The sequence below is a fragment of the Cetorhinus maximus genome, chromosome 28, assembly GCF_964194155.1.
Source record: "Cetorhinus maximus chromosome 28, sCetMax3.hap1.1, whole genome shotgun sequence".
NCBI classification, from domain to species: Eukaryota; Metazoa; Chordata; class Chondrichthyes; order Lamniformes; family Cetorhinidae; genus Cetorhinus; species Cetorhinus maximus.
The window spans coordinates 888,824-911,605 of NC_135906.1; the positions used below are offsets into that span (position 1 = coordinate 888,824).

The 22,782-nt window shown below is 48.6% G+C and overlaps 1 protein-coding gene across 1 annotated transcript in view; it reads left to right on the top strand.

The window, feature by feature from the left end:
- The first annotated feature begins 805 nt into the window (after positions 1–805).
- The window catches only part of LOC144668735 (zona pellucida sperm-binding protein 3-like), a 170,153-nt gene continuing 148,176 nt past the window's right edge, over positions 806–22,782 (top strand). The window contains exons 1-2 of the mRNA XM_078531065.1: positions 806–895; positions 15,394–15,509. Coding sequence (XP_078387191.1) covers positions 806–895; positions 15,394–15,509 — 206 coding nt within the window. The remainder of the gene's footprint in view (positions 896–15,393; positions 15,510–22,782) is intronic.

The following is a 22,782-nucleotide window of genomic DNA, read 5'->3' on the forward strand; positions in this document are numbered from 1 at the left end:
AGCGCTGAAGATTGGACTGGAATAGAGAGACATTAAGGGTGGGAAATATTTCCATTTTCTCTATTTAACTGAGTCTCTATCTCCTTCTGTCCTTTTCTCTGGTTTTTCCCTCTCTCGGGGTGGGATGGATATTTGATTTGCTGCATTTGTCCTAAACGGAAACCTTTTCCAGATCTCGGACGGTCAGACACACTGGGCGGAATTTAATAGGCGAAGCCTGGGTCCCGTTGGTGGGAGTGGGAGTGAGGCCAATTCCGTTTGCGTGTCGAGAGCCGGCGTGGACACCAGACCAATTAAAATGTAAAGAGCCAGCGGTGGGCACGTGGAGCAGGTGTGATCACACGGTGGGCACGTGGGCAAGGTGTGATCAAACCTGGGGCAGGTGTGATCACATGGTGGGCACGTGGGCAAGGTGTGATCAAACCTGGGGCAGGTGTGATCACATGGTGGGCACGTGGGGCATTTACCTGCCCTCCCTCAAGCTGCACCTGCCCTCCATCAAGCTTCAACAGCCCTCTCTGAGTGTGGATCTTCCCTGTGGGGTACAACTGCCACCCAGGACCCGATGACATCTGACATGATGGACCGAAACAAGACATTTGCTCTCCTCCCAATTCTTCACCCCTACTCACACCGTACAACACCCCAGTGTCTTTCTGTTGCTCCTGTTGATACCCCGACCCCACCTGCAATACCCCCCTCTCCGCTCTTGCTGCTACTGACAGTCCATGTCTGTGAACATTCTCCTCTTCCCCTCCTCTTTGCCTCAGAGTTCAGCAAAGAGAACCACTCACTGCTTGACCAAATGGACCAGCTCACCTGGTGCATGCCACCTTTAACCAGCCCTAAATCAGGTGGCACAAGTTTCCCGTTCACCGCTGACTTAATCTTGATGGTCGGACTTAATGTGGAAAAGTTGTAATTTAATGAGTATTAGTGGGATGCTCATGTAGGGAAAAGAAGTTCCCGTCATCGGACACTGTGAATGCCGACCCACCACTGAAACGTCGCCAACTCAACCCATTAAACTCTTTTTTTTCATTCATTCATGGGATGTGGGCATCGCTGGCTGGGCCAGCATTTATTGCCCATCACTAATTGCCCTTGTTCAGAGAGCATTAAGAGTCAGCCACATTGCTGTGGGTCTGGAGTCACATGTAGGCCGACCAGGTAAGGACAGCAGATTTTCTTCCCTGAAGGACATTAGTGAACCAGATGGGTTTTTACAATAATCGACAATGGTTTTGGTGTCATCATCAGACTTTTAATTCCAGATTTTTATTGAATTCAAATTTCACCATCTGCCATTGTGGGATTTGAACCTGGGTTCCCAGAGCATTACCCTGGGTCTCGAGGATGCGAGTCCAGTGACAAATCCACGATGTCACCACCTTCTGCCATCGGGAAGATGAGATTTCGGTTCCTGCCAGATTAAGTCACTCCACCCACCATATTCCCACTCTCGATGGCCCCATTAAATTCTGCCCAATGTAAGAGAGAATGTGCAAGGTGACGGGGATAAGGCAGGGGAGTGGGACTAGGTGGAAAGCTCTTTCAGATAGCCAGTACAGGATCGATGGACCGAATGTCCACCTTCTGCACTCTAAAGATATTGTGATACTGTGAAACGTTTCAGCTCAATGACCCTTCAACTGTACAATTTTAATCCCGGTGATTCAGTTCTTTTCATCATTGAATTAATTGAACAATTAGATTTAACGATATTTCAGCACATTCTTCAACTGCTCTCTGAACTTAGTCTGGGTCACGGTATAAATACAAGTGTTTGTGCAGCAACTCAGGAGCTGCAGCATGAAGCCTAACTCCTCTACAACTACATGAATATGTACAGACCTATACCGTAACAACCACATCCGGTACCACACAGAAAAAACCATTAACGTCGTCCATAACAGGATAAAATTTGCCGAGATAACAAACAGTAATATGATGGATTTCCTTCGACTCTCCATCTCTGGGTCTCTGGGACTCTCCCCACTGCTGTTAGCCCGGAGTCTCTTGCGGGCTCTGCTGCTCACTAAAATATGTCTGACAGTGAAAACATTGAGCAGCAAAATCACAACAAATGGGATAAACGGGGTTATAATCTGATGCAGGAACTCAATTGATACCCAGACTGTAGAAAACCGAACAGACTCTGTTACGTAACAAAAGAAGGGGGAGTTGAAGAGCAAATACTGACCTGTGCATATAAAATACCAGATAATATTCTTTAAACAGCTCAGAACAGTCACTGTTCCCAGAACCATAGCTGCCATTTTACTGGTGCAATATTTACTTTACAGCTTCTGTCCACAAATGGCCACGAAGCGATCAAAGGTGAAAGTGACGGTGAACCAGACAGAACAGTCAGTGGCTGCATGAAGCAGGATGCCATGGATATTACATATCAGCATGAACTTCAGGAAAAGAAACTGTTCCCAATAAACAATTGGAATGTGTCTCAATATCAGTTCGATGATAATTACCAGTAGATCTGCTGCTGCCATGGCCACCGGGTAGCATGTCACACATTTAGAGAGACCACATTTTCCCTTAGACAGCTTCACAATCGTCACTGAGTTAGCTGTGAGGAAGGGGAATAAATAGGAAAATTATTCTTCAGGGTTGGAACAAAGCTATCAGATTGATTCAGGAAATTGAGATTTTCAAAAGCACTGTGTCCAGGGATCTATTGCAATGATTCTACCTGAAAGATCAAACAAGCAATTTTATGATGTGGTGAAGGCAGGAGAGATTAATTGGCAAAAGCAATGACACTAAAATTAATAAACTAAATGTTGATCATGATCCTCCACTTCCTCCTTTCCCCCTCAAGACACTTCACAGGGGCAATATAAAACAAAATATGACACTGAGGCACATAAGGAGATATTAGGTCAAATGACTAAAAGCTTGGTCAAAGTGGTAAGTTTTATGGAGTGACTTTCAGGGAGCAAGGTGAGATTGAGAGGTGGAGATGTGTAGGGAGGGAATTCCAGAGCTTGATGGCCAGGCAGCCAACAATAATGGAGTGATTGAAGTGGTGATTCCATAATCAAAGGGAGAGAGAGAAAACCGATGGGGCAGGCGAACATTCCTCCTCTCAGCCTGAGTGAGGCAATGGTTCTCCTTATCTTGGGACCAGCTGTGACAGAGCCTGTAGCATCCAGTGTCAGCGTGAGCATTTAGGGTAATGTTATGTTTCTGCCCCTCATCCTGCTGTCTGGAATCATATCCAAGCTGCTGATAGTGGGACCATGGACCTTGTGCTTTCCATCCCACCCCAATTCCTCTCCCCAACATCCCTTTAAGGCAGCTAAACACGGTTTATCGAATAATTGCTGGAAACAGACTTACCAGGGACACCAACAATAGCGAGGATGGGGTAGTAACCTGCTTGAATAACCAGAAGTAGTCCATAAACTCGCCATGATAATGTCATATAATCAGAATTATTAGAAAGCCAGCCAAGCCCATCGGTTAAACTCCGATCCATTGTTCTCAGATTCCGATCCATTGTTGTAACATTCCATTCCATTGTTCTCAGATTCCAATCCATTGTTGTAACATTCCAATCCATTGTTCTCTGAATCCGATCCATCCTCTCCCTCTCTCTGGAGCCGCTGATCCCTGTCAGTGCCGGTGGTGATGTTCCCGCTGACATTATGGGATAACACATTGAACGGATTCCCTTATTAACAGAAGAGGGAAACCCACCAGTGACACAATTAGGATCCATGGAGAGTGACATTAATTACAGTCACTGAACAAACAAGTTCAGTTAACCCCTTCCAATCCAACACTTTTTATACCACAATAAAGTAAAACATTTACCTGGTCTGGATGGGATGTGAGAGGGTCACTGAGGGAAGGAATGGTGGAAATATTGGGCTCACTGACCATAACCTTTCAACCCTCCTTGGATATGGGGGGTGATGCCAGAGAATTGGAGGGTTGTTAATGTTCCACCCGGTTTAAAAAAGGAGAGGGGGATAAACCCTGTAACTACAAACCAGCCAGTCTCACATCAGTGAAACATTGGGGGAAACTTCTAACTTCTAAAATCTGCAACAACTTAAAATGTGGCTTGGAAAACATGGGCTGAATTTTCCGTTCGGTGGGTGGGTGGAGCTGAAGCAATTGTGGGCAGCGCTGCCATTTTTCGCAGGGGGGCCAATTAAGGCCCACCCAGCGCATTTCACACTCTCGTGGAGAGCGGGACTTTTAAAATTGCTGCGGGCGTGTCCAGACCGCTGGTTCCAATGGGGAACCGGCAGTCTGTATAAAATAAGGCCAGGCAGCCTCCTTTAGGCTGATCACCATGGCCAGCTCCAGGTTGTACTGCAGGGGGTGTGCACAGCAGGCTGTGGTAGAGGGAAGGCCAGAGGAGGAGGGCAGGCTGCAGGGTGTGGGCCAGGAGCAGGGCAGGCTGCAGGGTGTGGGCCAGGAGCAGGGCAGGCTGCAGGGTGTGGGCCAGGAGCAGGGCAGGCTGCAGGGTGTGGGCCAGGAGCAGGGCAGGCTGCAGGGTGGGCCAGCAGGGGGCCAATGTGCCCCTCGCTTCTCTGATGACTGCCTTGCTGCCCTTGTTGAGGAGGTGGCAGCCCGGCGAGAGGTCCTGTTTCCCCAGGATGGGAGGAGGAGGGCCCCCCCACGTGATGAAGTGGGCCTGGCAGGAGGTGGCGGAGGTGGTCACTTCCAGGGATGTTGTGCAGTGAACATGGATCCAGTGTCACAAGCGCTTCAATGATTTGTTGAGCTTTGGAAGGGTGAGGACCATGTTGACCTTGGCCATTTAACCCAGCAGGTAGCCTTAGCCTTTGAGGGCCACCCCCCTCCATGTCTTAGTGTCGTTACTGCATTGGGCATTTGGCGTGAGCTGGGTGGTCAAGCAGATAGTGACCATGCTTACATCAGGCTTGGTGGTTGATGAGAAGATGGGTTCTCCCTGCACCATGTTCCTGTTCTGCTACCTTAACGGGTCTGCCCAGCAAGGTCCCTGTAATCATCCTTACTTTCCACGGTCCTACCATTTCTCCTGTATTCCCGTACCTTGTTTGTCCTGCCCAAGTGCATAACCTCAACACTTATCCACATAACATTCTATGTGGCATTCCTTAGGCCATCTGACCAGCCTGTCTGTATGCACCTGTAATGTTTGGGCCTCCGGGGAAAGGGATGAATTGTGTTTCTGACTGAACGCTAACTGACCCACTGTCCTTGTTAATTTCAGCATCATCAGAGCATGGCCGCAATGAGGATGTCCAGATGCCCCCTTCCACACCTGAGGGGTATCAATTGTCACGAGCGTCACACCATTTCAGTGAGGCAGGCACCAGCGCAGCGACTACCACATCAGTGGGGAATGTAACATCGGCTAGTGTCCTGTAGCACTGTGGAGAGGGCACTACACAATCGCTGGAGGAGATGGCACAGACAGAGAGAGCCGATGGTGTCAGCAGCCGGAGGACTGCAGGGGACTAGGCACATGCTGAGTCCGGCAGTGATGATGTGCCTCTGGAGATGTCCGCCATGCAGCAGCTGCAGGACAAGTGGCCGGGTGCATGGGAACATCTGGGAGTGTTGCATGAGAGTGTGCGTCACTTGGTCTCTGTGCTGGAGGAATCCAGGCAGAGTGTCAGTGATGGCATGAACCTCATGTCAGAGCGTCAGGCTTCTTCCATGGAGAGATTGGCCACTCTCATGGAGAGGGGCTTCAAACAAATTGATCAGCTTCTGATGGGGTTACGCTCGGACCTGCAAGTCCTCACAGCGCTACTGGCCACAGGTGGTCATTGGCAATGTGGAAGATGTTCTGGGCACCAACTGTCCCAGCACGGTGCCCATCCACCTACGGTGAGCAGGGGGGTCCAAAGTGACCTCACATCAGCACAGCAGCTGCCTGTTGTCTGTGCGTGCTCCTCTCAGGGCGCTCCGGATGAGGGCAGCAGCTCTGCCCCTCTGCCAGTGACCGTTGCATCTGTTGAGGCTGCGACAACTGGGGAGGTGCCAGCTGTGGAACTGGCCACTCCCTCCCAGGCTGTGCCAGCACAGGCTCCACGGGCCAGAGGACGTCCGCCAAGGTCATCGAGGCCAACAGGACAGCAGAGTCAGCAGGCTGTCTCACAAGCCACTCCGAGCGATGGGGTGGGACCAAGACGTAGCACCCACAAACGTAAGCATAAGGCACGTTAGGCCCACCACGGGTTTGTCACTGGTGCTTTTGTGTTGGCCCGAGATTAGGGAATTTCTATTTTTCAATGTTGGAGCAACATTTTGTTTTGATTTTTGCGGCACCATCTGATGGATGGAAATAAAGTCCACATGTGTTACCATGGCTGAGCGAGGCTCCTTTGTGCTGCATTTGTATGTTTCACAGACATATCATGAGTATTTGAGTGGACATTGATGTTTATGTAGGAAGCCCTTCGTTGCAGCTGATGAGGTGGAAGATGTAGCACCTAAGTGCCACTTATGGATGCGCCAGGCAATTCTGGTCCTGCAGATCCATGTGTGTGGAGCTAGCTGAAGGTTCGTTGGATTAAAGTCTCCCGGGTGTCCCTGCCTCCTTGGTGTAGTAGCGGGTTGGCGTGCTGCCCCTCATCATTGCCCTGTGCTTCCTCATCCTCTGAGGCACTGCTGGATTCATCGTGTGCAGCCTCATCCACTGCGTCAAGGTCTTCATCATCCACTGCATCCCCCCTTTCCAGTGCAAGATTGTGGAGAGTGCAGCATGCAACCACTATCACCAAGACACGATTTGGGGGGTACTGGAGTGTGGCCCCTGAGCGGTCCAGGCATCGGAAGCACAACTTGAGAAGACCGATGGCTCTCTTCACCACAGCCCTTGAGGAGGCGTGGCTCCTATTGTAGCGCTGCTCAGCTTCTGTTCTTGGCTAGTGGAGAGGCGTCATGAGTCACCTTCTGAGGGGATAGCCCTTGTCACCCAGCAGCCATCCATCCAGCCGAGTCAGAGCACTGAAGAGCCCCGGCACCTGGGAGTGTCTGAGGGTGTAGGCGTCGTGGGAGCTGCCTGGGTACCTTGCACAGACTTTCAGAATCAGCATCCTGTGATCACACACTATCTGCACGTTCATGGAGTGGAAGCCCTTCCTGTTGACAAAGGCACCGGGTTCACCTGCGGCGCCTTGATGGCCACATGTGTACAGTCTATAGCTCCCTGGACGCGGGGGAAGCCAGCAATGGCCGCGAAGCCTTTGGTTATCTGTGTCTGACTTGCCTGGTCACAGCGGAAGTGGATGAAGGTCAATGCCCATCTGAACAGAGCGTGACAGAGTGTAACCTGCTTGACATAAGTGTGGACAGCTGATTGGAAGACACCACAAAGATCACGCACTGAGCCCTGGAAGGAGCCAGAGGCATAGAAGTAGAGGGCAACTGTGACCTTCAGAACCGCTGGCATGGGGTGTCCACCCACACAGTTAGGGGAGATCTCAGGGACAAGTATCTGACAGATGCTGTTGACTGTTTCCTTTGACAGTCGGAGCCTCCTTCAGTACTGCACCTCAGTCATATTGAGGTAGCTGCTTCGCCGCCTGTATATCCTGGCAGTGGGATAGTGGCATCTTCTGCGGCCCCTTCCACCTTGGACTCCCTCTTGGACCTGCGCCCCTTGTGTCTGTGCCTGGCCTCCCAAAGGTGGCTCCCCTGGAGGCAGATTGTCCACTCCTGGCCTCCTCCTTATTCTATCCCTCCCTTCCTCCTCAGAGTAGCTGCCTCCAGTGGAGATGTCAGAACCCATACCCAGGCTAAATGGAGGCCTCTGGAAAGCTGCAGGCCCGATAAAGGTTCCTGACTGAAGAGTGCTGAGCTGAAGCGTCAAAGTACAGAGAAAGCTGCTGGAATTCGTTCTGAGCTGCTACAGATCACACAGGCAAGTTTAAAAAACTTGCTGCAGTAAATGCTTCACATAAAACACTGACAACCCCACTGAGCCCACATATCCCACCCGTGGATGAGTTTCATTAAAAAGTCACTTACCCACCTGCCCGTTGTGCCCGTGCACAGAGCCGAAGATCACACGGGCACCTCAAAATCAGCGTCGATTGCTGAGTTAAGGGCCTTAACAAGCCCTTTAATTAATGGCAGGCGTGTGTCACACTTCATCGCGCGCCCGCCCAGCGAAATATCACGATGGTGCGCGGTGACATCAGGACTCTCCCCCGGCGTCACCGAGCGCCATTTTAAATGCTGATGTGTGGGGCCCGACCCCCCCGCTCGTCACCCAGAACATTCTGCCCCATGAGTTCATAAATGAGCAGCAGCACAGCTATGTTCATGGGAAATCGTGTCAGACCAACTTGGAGTTCTTTGAGGAAGTAATGGAGAGGGTTGATGAGCTCAGCCTGGTTCATGTTATGTATATGGACTTTCAATTGTCACATGTTAGGAAAGTGAAAGCCATAGATTAAAGGGGCAGTGACATTGTGGATATGACACTGGCTATGGGACAGAAAGCAGACAGAAGTGGCGAATGGTGGCAAGATCGGATGCATGGTTAACAGTGAGGTCGAGTGTCTTGGGCTACAGGAAGATATAGACGGGATGGTCAATAGGCAGATAAGTGGCAGATGGAACTTGACCCTGAAAAGTGTGAGGTTATACACATTGGAAGGAGTAATTTGACAAAGACGTATTCAATGAATAGCATGACACTAGGATGTTCTGAGGAACAAAGGGACCTTGGTGTGTGTGTCCATAGATCTCTGAAGGCGGAGGGGCATGTTAGTGGGGTGGTGAAAAAGGCATATGGGACACTTGCCTTTATCAATCAAGACATAGATTACAAAAGTAGGGATTTCATGTTGGAATTGTATAGAACCTTGGTGAGGCCACAGCTGGAGTGCTGTGTGCAGTTCTGATCGCCACATTATAGGAAGGATGAGATTGCACTGGATGGGGTACAGAGGAGATTCACCAGGATATTGCCTGGGATGAAACATTGAAGTTTTGAAGAGAGGTTGGATAGACTTGGGTTATTTTTGCTGGAACAGAGAAGACTGAGGGGTGACCTGATCGAGGTGTACAAGATTATGAGGGGCATGGACAGGGTGGATAGGGAGCAGCTGTTCCCCATAGCTGAAAGGTCAGTCGTGAGGGAGAGGAGGTTTAGGGGGATGTGAGGAAATACTTTTTTACCCAGAGGGTGGTGACGGTCTGGAATGCACTGCCTGGGAGGATGGTGGAGGCGGGTTGCCTCACATCCTTTAAAAAGTACCTGGTTGGGCACTTTTATGGCCGTGACGGGGCCGAAATTTTCTGCCCATTGAGTTCAATCTTCAGGCTATTTGAGGCACCGTAAGAAGTTGTTTCGGACAACGGAGCCCAATATTCTGGAAAACCGTTCAAGGTGATGTGTGAAAAGTGGGGAGTTGACCATATTACCTCATCACCCACACTACCCCAGGCCCAATAGCATGGCAGAATGGATGGTCTGCACTGTAAAGTCTTTAATTATAAAATGTCAGCAAACTAAACAAGCTTTGCACATCGCAACAGGCACTATTTTAATATTAATCTGAGCTGTTACAGCTCTTTCTGAAATGCATTTTGAAATTTGAAATGTTTATTAATTAACTGTATAAATACCATACAAATTACTTGGTTTAGTTTAATCTAGTTTATTTTCTAAAATGGTTCCCATTAGCCAGTTGTCCATGTGCAGTGCAACCTGCAGAAACAGCTGCATTGTTTTCAGGAAAACGGATACAGCTCCACTGCCAATTCTGTTGTGTAGTGATTGAAATCACAATATCTGCCTGTTTCTGAGTGAGATCAGGGAGCCCATAAGCTGTAGGCAGAGGGCAGTGTCTGGCAGCAGAAAGTCCACCAGCTGACACAACCAGGAAGGGGCAGCATGAAGAATTCGGCCTCTTATTGAAAATGCTGCTCCAATCCACACTCGATAATCAAATAATCTGCTGTGTTTCACCATTAAAAATAAACCAACGAGCTCCTACAGAGGGAATGTGTCCAGGTTTAAAACTTAAACATGTACTTGATTCCCTGTTAATTTGATGGGATTGTTTCAGTTGGAAGCGTCTCTTATGATACAGACAGATTTGCTTTGTACAGGCAGTTTAAAACATTAACATCTCATAAAGTCCACCGTTCACAAAAATACACAATCATGGTAAGCACTTACCCAATTTCTCAACGTGCACTTTCAGCAGATGTGACTCCTCTCTGGGAATGTTCATCAGTAAAATATGATTGTATATGTGAACAGAACTGCAGTGACTACACATTGAGCAGGGTGATGTCGCACAGACTGTTTCACCACTCCTCCAACTACCTTCCACATGATCCATCCAGCACCGGTGTCCAGTGTCAGGAGTGTGTGACATCTGCAACATGCAGTGCTGCCAAACCCCTCGGCTTCCCTGTGAACCCACAGCCTCTACCACCGAGAAGACAAAGGCTTCAAATGTAGTGGAGAAACCACACAAACATCCTTCCCTGGAACATACACGGCATCTTGACATGTGGGGAATCGTCTTTAGTCAGTGTGTAACAGTCGCGTGTGGATGACTGTCTTCAACACACCACTCATGGTTGAAGTGCACCTGATAAACTCCATCTGATCTTTGAGTCTGATCATTGATGAACAAGAAATGCTGCAAGGAGCAGCACAATCCACAACCCTTGGTGTATTACAGCCTCATCTGAAGGTCTGGAGAAGGAAACAGCCTTCCACTGCTGGACATGCATGGGCACACCCTGGCTCCTGATGGTGTCAATGAGAGCTGGATTTCAGAATGCAGTCTTCAGTGCCAATGGTAAAGACCGCGTTCACTCTGTTAACATTCTCACTGAGGGTGCAAAAACAGACCCAAACATTCTTTGCAATAGATATGTGTGTTTACAGCTTGTGTAAGGGTGATGTTAATGAAGTGATTGAGGACAAGTTGCCTCAGAGGAGGTGGAGGAGGCTGCTCACCTCTCGTGCTGTACAGCATCGAGGAGCGTGGTGGCCTGTTACATCGAGCACGGACCCGTTAAACATTGCGGACCCATTCAGACTGCGGCCCCTGCATTTCAGCAGGGGCAGCCATTGTCACTGGGACAAGTACGGCGCATGAGTGCTCTGGTGGAGGGGCTGGGAGTTAGGAGAAGATGAGGGTCTGAGGTTCTCTCAGAATCTTCCCCTTCCTCACGAACCTCCACAGCCCTAGGTTGTCCTTCAGGTGGGTTAGGAGGAGCTGGCTGCTGGGGCGCAGCAGTCGCCCATTCCAGCAACCACTGTGCCACCAGTGTGAACATCCTGAGGAGGTCTGTAATAAGGTAGACAGAGGGGTTTAGATGGAGAAAAGCAAAAATACAGCTGAGGCTGGAAATCTGAAAGAAAAACAGAAAGTGCTGGAAAAGTGCTGGTGTATATGGGTGTTAGAGATATGGAATTCCAGAATGAACATGTTAAGGTGCCACACAAAAGATTATTGGCAATAATAAGAGCAGATGGAATTGGAAGGAAGCTTTAGATGTGGGTTGGAAATTGGTTGTGAGGTAGGAAACAGAGAGTGGGGATACAGTGTCTGGTCTCAGATTGATGGGATGTGACAAGGGTTGTTTCACAGGAATCTGCACTGTGGCTCAACATTCACCATTTTTATAGTGAGTTGGATCAGGATAGAGTTGTGTGTTCAGCTTGTACATGAAACTGAATTAGGAGAATAGGAATTAGTTCAGATGGAGGCGGGGAGTGGTAAAGAGACATTGAAAGATGAAGTAAGAGAACAAAACCTTGGCAGATGGAGTTTGATGCGGGTGAGAGTGAGGTCATCCATTTTGCAATTGAAAAAATAAATTTCAAAATGTTCTAAATGGTTAGAAACCAGGAACTGGAGAGGAACAAAGTGTTTTGAGAGTCCAAGGACACAAATCATTAAAAGCTGGTGGTCAGGTAAAGGTAGCAATAAAAAAACGATGAGTAGAATGTTGACCCTTACCTCAAGGAAGCTGGATTGTAAAAGGAATGAATTTCTGCTTCAGTTGTATTGAACCTTGGTCAAACCCCATCTGGATATTATATTCAGTTCTGGGCACCCAGCTCAGGAAGTGCTGGGTAGATTCACCAGAATGAAAACGGTGCTTCGAGGGTTAAATTATGAGGAGAGGTTGTATAATCCTGTCTTGTATTCCATTGAGTTTAGAAGATTGAGCAATGATCATATTGAGGTGTTTAGAACGTTAAAAGGATTGAAGAGGTCGATACGGAGAAACTATTTCCTCTGTTGGGGGAATGAAGAATGAGGGAACATATTGAGCTCAGTCATTTAGGAGGGAAATCAAGAAATAACTTTTCACACAAAGAAACCGGGAATTTACCCCCAAAAGGCTGTGGATGCTGGAACAACTGCAGATAACAAGATTGAGATTGAGAGATTTTTGGTGAGGAATGATTTCAAGGGATCTGGTGCTAAGGTGGGTAAATGGTGGTGAGGGACCAATCAGCTGTGATCTAACTGAATGGTGGGAGGGAAAACCACCTCCTCATGTTCCAATGTTCCTAATCTTTATCAGTCCCTCCTCAGACAGAGGAAGCATTGCAGCAGAACGATGGTTTAACTTTGTTTTTCTATTAGTCAGCACTCATCAATTGACATGAAATGTTTCTCGATCACCCTTATCTCCTGAGGTTTTGTGGATAAGCACAGACATTAAAAACAAAATGAGGAAAAAGTTCAGATTTTCAAGTGAAAAATGCTGCGGACACCGATTTCCTTTACTTTCAATTTAGTATACAGTATTATCTGCTCCCGATTTGGTCTCCTCTACATTGGGGAGTTCAAATGCAGACTGGGTGACTGCTTTGCGGACACCTCCGTTCAGTCCACAAGTATCACCCTGAGCTTCCTGTTGCTGGTCATTTCAATTCTCCACCTTGCTCTCACTCTGACCTTTCTGTCCTTGGCCTGCTACAGTTTTCCAATGAAGCTCAACACAAGCTCGAGGAACAGCACGTCTTCTTTCGACTGGACACTCGACAGCCTTCTGGACTCAGCACTGAGGCCAACACTTTTAGATCAGACCCTCTGTCTTCATTTTGTTTTTTTTTGCTGGTTTGTTTGGGTCTCGTTTCTTTCTTTATTTCTTCATGTTACATTCAGACTGTTGCTATGCAGCCATTCACACCTCATCTGGACACATCTTCTGTTTCTTTCCTTTCCCAATTACCACTGCCTTTGGCTTTTGTTCCATGAAACTTTTTATCCTTTAATCTCTCTTGCCCTCCTCCCTATTACACACCTTCCCTTCTGTTCTTCCACACCTCTCCCCGACCACTTGCTCAAAACCTATGACATTTCGAAACTTCCTGGGATTTATTACAAGTTGTTGTTGTTGTTGTAGCAGTGTGAGAGTCTCCATTTCCCATCACTCCATTTATCAGACTGCACGCCAAGCTCCCTGGGTCAGTGTGGGCAGTGCCCACCAGTCATCCTCATGGATCAATGAACAAAACCACGTGAGATGATTGGATTAATGGTGCCTTCAACATGAGAACTTGTGGAGCTGAATTCAGTCAGGTGACACCAGAGCAACTCAGAGTGATTCCTATTGGTCCAAATAAAACCGGCCCTCCTGGTAATAAACCCATGAGTTCTGTCATTGGTGGAGATTGTGGAGATTGGGGCTGGTTAATTTGTTCAACGTTGCTGCTTCTGGTCTCATTGATGTCAGGTGAGTGCAGCTGGTGTGTATAAAAGGTGCTGCTCGGAGGCTGAAGGGGTGGTTGAGTTGTTTGGTATCATGGGGGATTTTGTAGTGAGGGCTTTGTTCCCAGTGCTGGTGCTAGTTGGAGCTGTTTGTGGCTCTGATACTTGGCAACAGTTTCTAGGCCAGAGTCAAAGCCACCCCTGTGCCTCAGACAGTCTGTCCTCCTGGGCCTCCCTTTGGTTCCCATTTCCGTGTGTCTGAGGGTGGAAGTGTGTCTCCACTGCAGACTGTGATGGTGCAGTGTGGAGAGGACAAGCTGCTGCTGAGGGTCCAGCTGGATTTATTTGGAACCTGGCACCTGATCAAAGCTGCTGACCTGACCCCAGGGACAGCAGGTTGTTGGCCAATCAGGATCTACTCTCAGAACCACACTGTCCTCTTTGACTATGGATTCCATGAGTGTGGCAGCAGGTTGCAGGTAATGGGAATCCTCAGCTCTTGCTCTAAGCTTGGGCTGTAGGTTATTCCCCACTCTTCATTCCAACACTGGGTGAGATGTCAATGATATTGAGGAGATAGCTGTCTCCTGCTTTATAAAACTACAAATTAGCTTTCTAGTCTGTATTGTACTTTGCTTTAACTGGTTCCTGAGTCTCTCCAACGTATGACATCAGCCCCATTGGTTTTGAACCTTCTCTTTGGATCCTCCAAGCTTTTCCTTTTGTTGTTTAGAGGATTTTCATCTCTATTCCCCTCATTCAGATCAATTCAACTGGAGACTTCAGTTTCAGTCCAGTTTAATCCAATTTGATTGTCTCTTAAATGAAGAAAATGGAATAAGAATTAAGTCCACTTTGACTAAAGAGTAACTCCACACTTCCCAGTTTCCCTGCCATTGGAATAAATGGGGCCCTGGCTTCAAACTGTTCTATTTCCATGCTCCATGTTATTGTCCACTTGTGGCTCCTTTTACTGTTAACTGAAGCTGTCCTTTTGTTGAGAGACTTCCCGATTAATGGACCTTGATCTTGTGCTCATGATCTCTCTCCTTCGATAAGGGCTGAGGTTACAAAGCAACAAATAACCAGATGAGGCCATACGGCCCATCGAGCCTGTTCCCCAATCTCCCCACAACATATTCTTTGATGCCCCAAAGTAAATCCATCTGTCTAAAATATACTCAATAACTGAGCATTCACAGCTCTCTGGGGCAGTGAAGTCACAAAATGCTTGACCTACAGGATGTTCTGGCAGTGTTACATGTGGGACTGAGCACACTACTGCCGACAGTAATTTAAGGCCCATGACCCAGACCCAGGGTCGGTTTGCTGCTGAACACAGATGTGGGTAGACCAAGCTGTACCTGTGAAAATAATTCTAGTTAATGAAGACTTAGTTAAGCTACAGGAGACAATGGAGACTTCTTCAAAACACAGCATTCTCTGAACACCCTCAAACTGGGATAGAATTCCCAAGATTCTTTCCTTGCTGAATGAAGAAATTCCATGGTACGTTAATCCTAAATGACTGGCACCTGACCTGAACTAACAGCCCTAATAGTAAACTCTCCAGTGATGGGGTAGCAGTCTCTTCACACTGACCCTGTCAATCCCCCTCAGAATTGTTTTCAGGGGATGGGATGACATCATTGTTAACCCCTGTGGAGAACATTCTCATTTCAGAACAGTTCTTCATTCTTTAACCTGATTCTTTCAGATGACTGGAGATTTCCTCATCTACACCACCCACCTGAACCATACCCCAGAGTATCATGGATCTGTCGTTGTGAGAACGAATGGAGCTGTTGTTCCCATTGAGTGTCATTATTTGAGGTGAGAATCTTTACTCGCTTTGTCAATAAGATCTACAGCTGCTGGTGGTCTCTGAAGTTGTCCTAAAATGATTCCCCTGCCTTTCCAGGAAGGGCAATGTGAGCAATGACCCCATCAAGCCCACCTGCATCCCATTCAGCTCCACCAAGTCTGGAGAAGGGCATCTGTCATTCTCTCTGCGCCTAATGAATGGTATGTGATGGGTGGATGGGGAGTGATTTCCTGTAGTCACTCACTGGGAGTTACAGCCACTGTCTCGAACCCTTGTCCTCTTGTACTTCAGGTGACTGGCTTACAGAGCGCACTTCGACTGTCTACTACCTGGCTGAGCTCATTCACATTGAGGCCTCTGTTTCAATGCCAACCACATGCCCCTGAAGCTCACTAGAGCGACAGAGATTGCTGGGCGACTTGGTGGAAATTTACAAAATTTTGAGTGGCATGGACAGAGTAGATAGTCAGAAGCTTTTTCCCAGGGTGGAAGAGTCAATTATTGGGGACATAGATTTAAGGTGAGAGGAGAAAACTATAGAGATGTGCGGGGCAAGTTTTTTTACACAGGGTAGTGAGCGTCTGGAATTCGCTGCCAGAGGAGGTGGTGGAAGCAGGTACGATAGTGGTGTTTAAGAGGCAGCTTGACAAATACAGGAATAGGATGGGAATAGAGGGATACGGACCCCGGAAGTGCAAAATGTTTTAGTTGACGGGCAATATGATCGACACAGGCTTGGAGGGCCGAAGGGCCTGTTGCTGTACTGTACTTTTCTTTGTTCTTTGCTGGCCTTGCTCCTGTACAGGAAACACAAGCAAACTCAGGTCAAACAATGATCAAATGATCAATAAAGCAGAGACTCCTTCTACCTTGTGTCTGGGAGCTGAATGGTCTATGCATTCTCCTTGTTAGTTAAATATCTCCATGGACCTAATGACTGGTGTTAGTCTATCCAAGCACAGAACTAGGCCTCCTGAATGATGGGTTTACTGAAGGTTGAGAGAAGCAGGAATTGCTCTTTTTTTTTCTGGGTGCTTCAGACCCCAGGCTTGGTATCTATAGCCACCCAGTGTTGGGGAGGGGGTGTGAGCAGGCCTGGCATGAGGGGGAGGGGATGTGAGCAGATCTGGGGCCTCCTTGTGGACCTGTTCCTGAGCCTGGCTGGTGTGGGTGTTTACTCAGGCTGCCTCACTCTCTTCCATGGTGATGTTCACCCCCTGGAGAGGGGGCTCACTGTATTGGAGTGTTTGAGGTTTGCTGTCATCAGTGGTGCCAGAAGGACCGAGTAGATGATCCATCTCAGCCTCCTCCTGAGGTCTCCAGCATCAGATGCCAGTCTTCAGCCAATTTGATTCACTCCAGATGATATCAAGAAATGGCTGAAGGCCCTGGATCTGCATCTGCACTGGCCCTTACAATATTCCAGCAATAGTACTGAAGGCTTGTGCTCTAGAACTTGCCGTTCCCCTGTTCAAGCTGTTCCAGGCGTTAGAAACTGGAAGGAGCGAGTGTCTCTGGTGAAAAGAAAACTGGCCATGTGGGAGCGACGCTTCCTCTCCATTGCGGGTAGGAACCTGGTCGTCAGGTGTGAGGCACTCTCGCTGTTGCAGTACGTTCCCATCGAGGTGGCTGTGCTGGGGACGAGACCGTTGTTCACCTCCTTGTAGATTGTGCCTTTGCAAAGAAGGTCTGGAGAGAGATGCAGTGGTTTCTGTTAAGGTTCATCCCGAGCAGTTCTGTGACACAGGACTCTGTGCTCTACGGGCTGTTCCCAGGGACACACACCGAGACAAACATCAACTGCAGCTGGAGGATCATCAACTCGGTGAAAGACGCTCTTTGGGGCTGGGAATTGTATAGACCCCTTGGGCTGTCCAGCTCACAATTAATGTCTGCATTGAATACTCATTGTATTATAATTGTATTGATGCATCTCAGAGAGCAACATGATGTCTGTTGATAACTGCAATCCCATTGTCTAATTGTCTGTAATGACCAGATTGAAATGGTTGTAATATTCATTGATCGTATTGAAGCAACTCGTGATCCATGTGTGAAAGTTGAATTTAATTGTACTTTTTGTGAGGGCGATTTAGAAATGTTTTGTAATGTTCTTCCAGATATTTTATGAATGAAATATATTTTTCCAAAAAAAAAGGAAAGCAATTCCTGAGCTGCCCAGCAGAGTGTCCTTGCCAGCGCTGCGGTGTGAACCCCTCACAGGAGAGATCAGTGTCCTGCCAGTCGGGTCCAAAGCTCCCCCTGGAACAGACACGGACACTTTGGTAAATTCTGCAGCTCAAAATCCCAGCCCCCCACAGAGAGGCCAAAGGTCATCCATGAGGCCGTGTCCGAAATCCCAGAAGAGCCACAGCCATGCTTCTTGGGTGAGGTCAAAGATTGTGGTTCTTCATTTTGGAAGCTGACCTTCTGGTAAATGGTCAACTGACAAATTTTGAATTTGATTCAGTGCCTGTCCTGTCAGACAAGGAACCGCTGCTCAAAGACCTCTGGTTTCGAACGACGGACACTCCACTCTCCGGGGCAGGAGGAGTCCGACTCCCGGTTATCAGCATGATCCTGGAACCACTGAGGTATGGCAGCAAACAGATCTTTGAGCTGATGTCTGTCACCTGTAACCAGCCTTTCTCTCTCCTGAGCAGGGATATCTGTGAGGTCCTGGATCTCGTCCAGAGGGCAGAGGGTGTCAAGACCACAGCTGTCATTGGCCAGCCAGAACTGCACGGTCCTGGGCGTTCAAACACTGAAGAGTATTCAGACTCGGACTTCACCTTCCATCTCTCTTCTCTCTTTGTGGAGCCGGTTTGTCCACTATCATCGTGGGTCCCAGAAAAGTGGTCAGACCAACCTACCGCCCACGAGATTACCATGGCACCTCCAGTAGATGTGGTACAAGAGAGTGACCAGCAGTCTGAGAAGCCTCTACCTCCAAATCCGATGATGGTTCAACTGGTCAACACAAACCCCACGGCGCACACACTGCAGCTTCCAGCCAGCACGCCACACCCACAAGAGATGCTGGACCCTGGGAGCAGCCTCTCACCATAGACAACAAAAAGCAGATGTGGGCGAACCAGTAAACCACCTTCTCACCACAGGAACGCTCTTCCTCAGTCTCCGAGGCATTGAGACGGCCCACACAGAGAAAGAAGAAGAAAAAGCAGCGCCAAGGAGACGAATACAATGTCTGTCCACACCACAAGAAACCATCGAGAGTTTTGTTTTCCAGCATTTTCTGTTTTTATACAAGTTTTCCAGCAGCTGCGGGATTTTGTTTTTATTTAATCATCAGCTTCACTTCCATTTTCTTTCTTCACTTCACCTTCCGTTCCCACCCGACTGCCTGGGACACGATCACTGTCCCGGAAAAGGGGGGAAGAGTGCATCACCTCTTAAACCGGTTCAGTAACAGTCAGGGGAGTGAAAGGGACATCCGGAGACTCCGGATATTTATAGAGAACAGACAGTCAGTCGGAATTTGGGAAGGGAAGGAAGAAGGCAACATCATTAATTCAACAATTTACTGACACACATCTCTCTGTCTCCCTTTTGCTCCCTCGATCTGTTTCTGTCTCTTTCTGTTTTTCTCTCTCTTTGTCTCTCTGTGTCTCACACCCACTGTCACACTTCCTTTCTCAAAATCTTTGTCTCTCTCTGTCTTTTACTTTGAGTCTGTCTACAGAGCACTAAATCTCTCTCTGTCCCTGACAACCTCTCTCTCTATCCCTCTTTGACTCCACGTCTGTCTCTCTCCCTCTAAATCTGTCTCTATCCCTCATTTCCCTCCATGTCTCTCGCTCTCTCTTTCTGTCTCTGTCCCTCTTTGCCCCCATGTCTCTCTCTCTCTCTCTCTCTCTGTCTCTCTCAATCTGACTCTGTCCCTCTTTACCTCCATCTCTCTCTCTCTCTCTGTTTCTCTCAATCTGACTCTATCTCTCATTTCCTCCATGTCTCTCTCTCTCTTTCTGTCTCTGTCCCTCTTTACCTCCATCTCTCTCTCTCTCTCTCTCTATTTCTCTATCTGGGCTGAATTTCTCTCTGGGTTCGGAGACATGTTTCAGTGTGTGAATGGCCACACTGCTTATTTTCAAAGGAAATCCGATTTTCCTCTGCATTCCCGAGCCCATGTCATTTTCCTCAGGTTTTTTTGTGGGTCAGGAACGCCGAGTGTGAAAAATACCCCACCCCCCTCCCCGGCTGAGTTCAGTTTCCCCATTTAAAATGGGGGTGAAATCGGATTTCCGCCCACACACCATTTCCATTCAGAGGGTTCGGGGGTTGTGGAAACACATTAAAAACACATCAGGTTTGAGAGTTTGTGAAGAAAATGGAAAGCCTGCTGAGGAGTCTGGAACATTCTGAAAGGGAAGTATAAAGTCTTTTCACACTTTTAAATATCCCTATTAGATGCTGCATTGTAATTTCGATGTGTTTTGGATGCAATGATTCATCATAAGGATCTGTCTTTTAAAGGTAAGTTGAGCCTAACATTGACCAGCCTTGTGAATTTGTTCACGTGCATCATGGTGTTTTTCCAATGGAGAAAGTACCATAATCCAGTGAAACGTGTTACAAAATGTCCTGTCAGCCTACGCTGTCATCTTTTCTACTGTGATTTAAATGGTTTGGCTGATAAAAGAAAACATTGGTTTCAAACACTGAAAGAAAAACTACCCTTGAGAAAAATTTAACCACCTGCCCTCTTACTTCCCAGAGAGCAGTCAATTCTTTGGACAGCTGTGGCCATTATCAATGCTTGACTGAGTTTCATTCACACACCAGGGGAAACCCCACAGTGTTGGGCATGGCATGAAATACATTCAAGTGTTTATAAAAACCGATAGAACACAACATGTGTATAACATTCCCCAATTGCTTTCTCAACACTAATGGATTGTGAAGGGAGGGATGGGTCAGGAATCCCACTGATCCGCATTGTACATCAAGTACAGATGAACTGAAATAAAGTTCAGTCTTTAACAGTGAAGTGCTATTGGGAGGTAACAAGGGGAGACTGTCTGATCCTGTTGTTGAATTTCATTTTGATCAAACATTTCTTCAACTCTCTGCTGAGGAATTCCAAGTTGGAGATTGCCTGTGAGATGTCAAATGGCCTCCTGCTTCCTTGCATCATTCTATAATTGTACGGACAGAATGTTGGTCCAATTCCCTCTGAGCTGGGAGAGGATCAAACCCAGATCCCGGTTATTATAAACACCACACCCCAACCAACTGAACAAGCCTGTCCTTTACTCTCTCTTTCTCACAGCCTCGGCTCCTCACTTTTTCTATGTTTCCAGCCTGTTCTGTTCCTCTGACCTTCATTCCTGACCTTCTATTGACCACGGCCAACTCACTGTCCCTCTCACTCCCACCGTCTCTCCGCCCCTTCACCCACTTCCATACCCCTTGGTTGAATAACCCCTTACAGAGCTCAGTTGGGAGGGGGTTAGACTGAAAATCGAAATGTCCCGAGCTCATTCCGGACTTTTCTCCTTTCCTTTGTGTCACCATTTGGGTTCGATTCTCGAGCTGCCTGATTTACTCTGAAATTATTTCCCCAGCGCTGAAGATTGGACTGGAATAGAGAGACATTAAGGGTGGGAAATATTTCCATTTTCTCTATTTAACTGAGTCTCGATCTCCTTCTGTCCTTTTCTCTGGTTTTTCCCTCTCTCGGGGTGGGATGAATATTTGATTTGCTGTATTTGTCCTAAACGGAAACCTTTTCCACATCTCGGACGGTCAGACACACTGGGCGGAATTTAATACGCGAAGCCTGGGTCCCGTTGGTGGGAGTGGGAGTGAGGCCAATTCCGTTTGCGTGTCGAGAGCCGGCGTGGACACCAGACCAATTAAAATGTAAAGAGCCAGCGGTGGGCACGTGGGGCAGGTGTGATCACGTGGTGGGCACGTGGGGCAGGTGTGATCAAACCTGGGGCAGGTGTGATCACATGGTGGGCACGTGGGGCAGGTGTGATCACACGGTGGGCACGTGGGGCAGGTGTGATCACACGGTGGGCACGTGGGGCAGGTGTGATCACACGGTGGGCACATGGTGCAGGTGTGATCACACGGTGGGCACATGGTGCAGGTGTGATCACGCGGTGGGCACATGGTGCAGGTGTGATCACACGGTGGGCACGTGGGGCAGGTGTGATCACACGGTGGGCACGTGGGGCAGGTGTGATCACACGGTGGGCACCTGGGGCAAGTGTGATCACACGGTGGGCACGTGGGGCAAGTGTGATCACACGGTGGGCACATGGTGCAGGTGTGATCACACGGTGGGCACGTGGGGCAGGTGTGATCACACGGTGGGCACGTGGGGCAGGTGTGATCGGGCGGTGGGGGTGGGCAGGAAATGCCCGAACACTGTCAGGTGATTAATTTGCAGGATGGGGCAGGTTATAAAAGACCCCGGGACAAACATGCCAGCTCCACAGCCGGGAGCAGCTCAACTGGGGGCACAAATTTCAGAAAAGGAATTTTATTCTTTCAAGCGAAGAATTCACCCCCCGTTTGGGGCTGTCACACTCTCTCCCTACCACCCACCACCGCCCCCCCCCCCCACCCCACCCCCCCCCCCCCCCCCCCCCACCATTCAAACCCTCATAATTTCATTTAATCCCCTTGGAAACCCCCTCACTCCCCTCCCCCACCATCCAATTACCTCAGGGGAGCCTCTCACTCCCCTCCCCCACACCCTAGTCAGCTCCTGGGACCCTCTCATTCCCCTCCCCCACAGCCCAGTCAGCTCCTGGGACCCCGTCATTCCCCTCCCCGACAGTCCAATCACCTCCTGGGTCCCCCTCACTCCCCTCCCCCACAGTCCAATCACCTCCTGGGTCCCCCTGTTTCCCCTCCCCCACAGTCCAATCACCTCCTGGGACCCTCTCACTCCCACCCCTGCTCAGTCATATGTCTGAGGTGAGACAAAGAGTGGCTCCATGGTTTAGTGATGCCTCCCTGCAGGTTCTCCTCCAGGCCGTCCGGGAACAGCGGGAGTTGCTCCGGGTGGAGGGAGGGTTGAGGCTGGCAGAGATGGGTGACCATTCTGAGGTGGCAATGGTTTACAGGTAATGGGGTGTGGCTCAGTTCGGTGCCTCATTTCTGCACAAGACGAGCCTCTGACATTCCTGGCACATCCCTCCATGGCCCTCACATCTTGGAAAGGTGCTGCAACATTCCTGGCCTCTTCCTCAGAATCCTCACCATCATCCTCACCTGAGTCAGAGAGCAACTCCTCATGTCTTCATC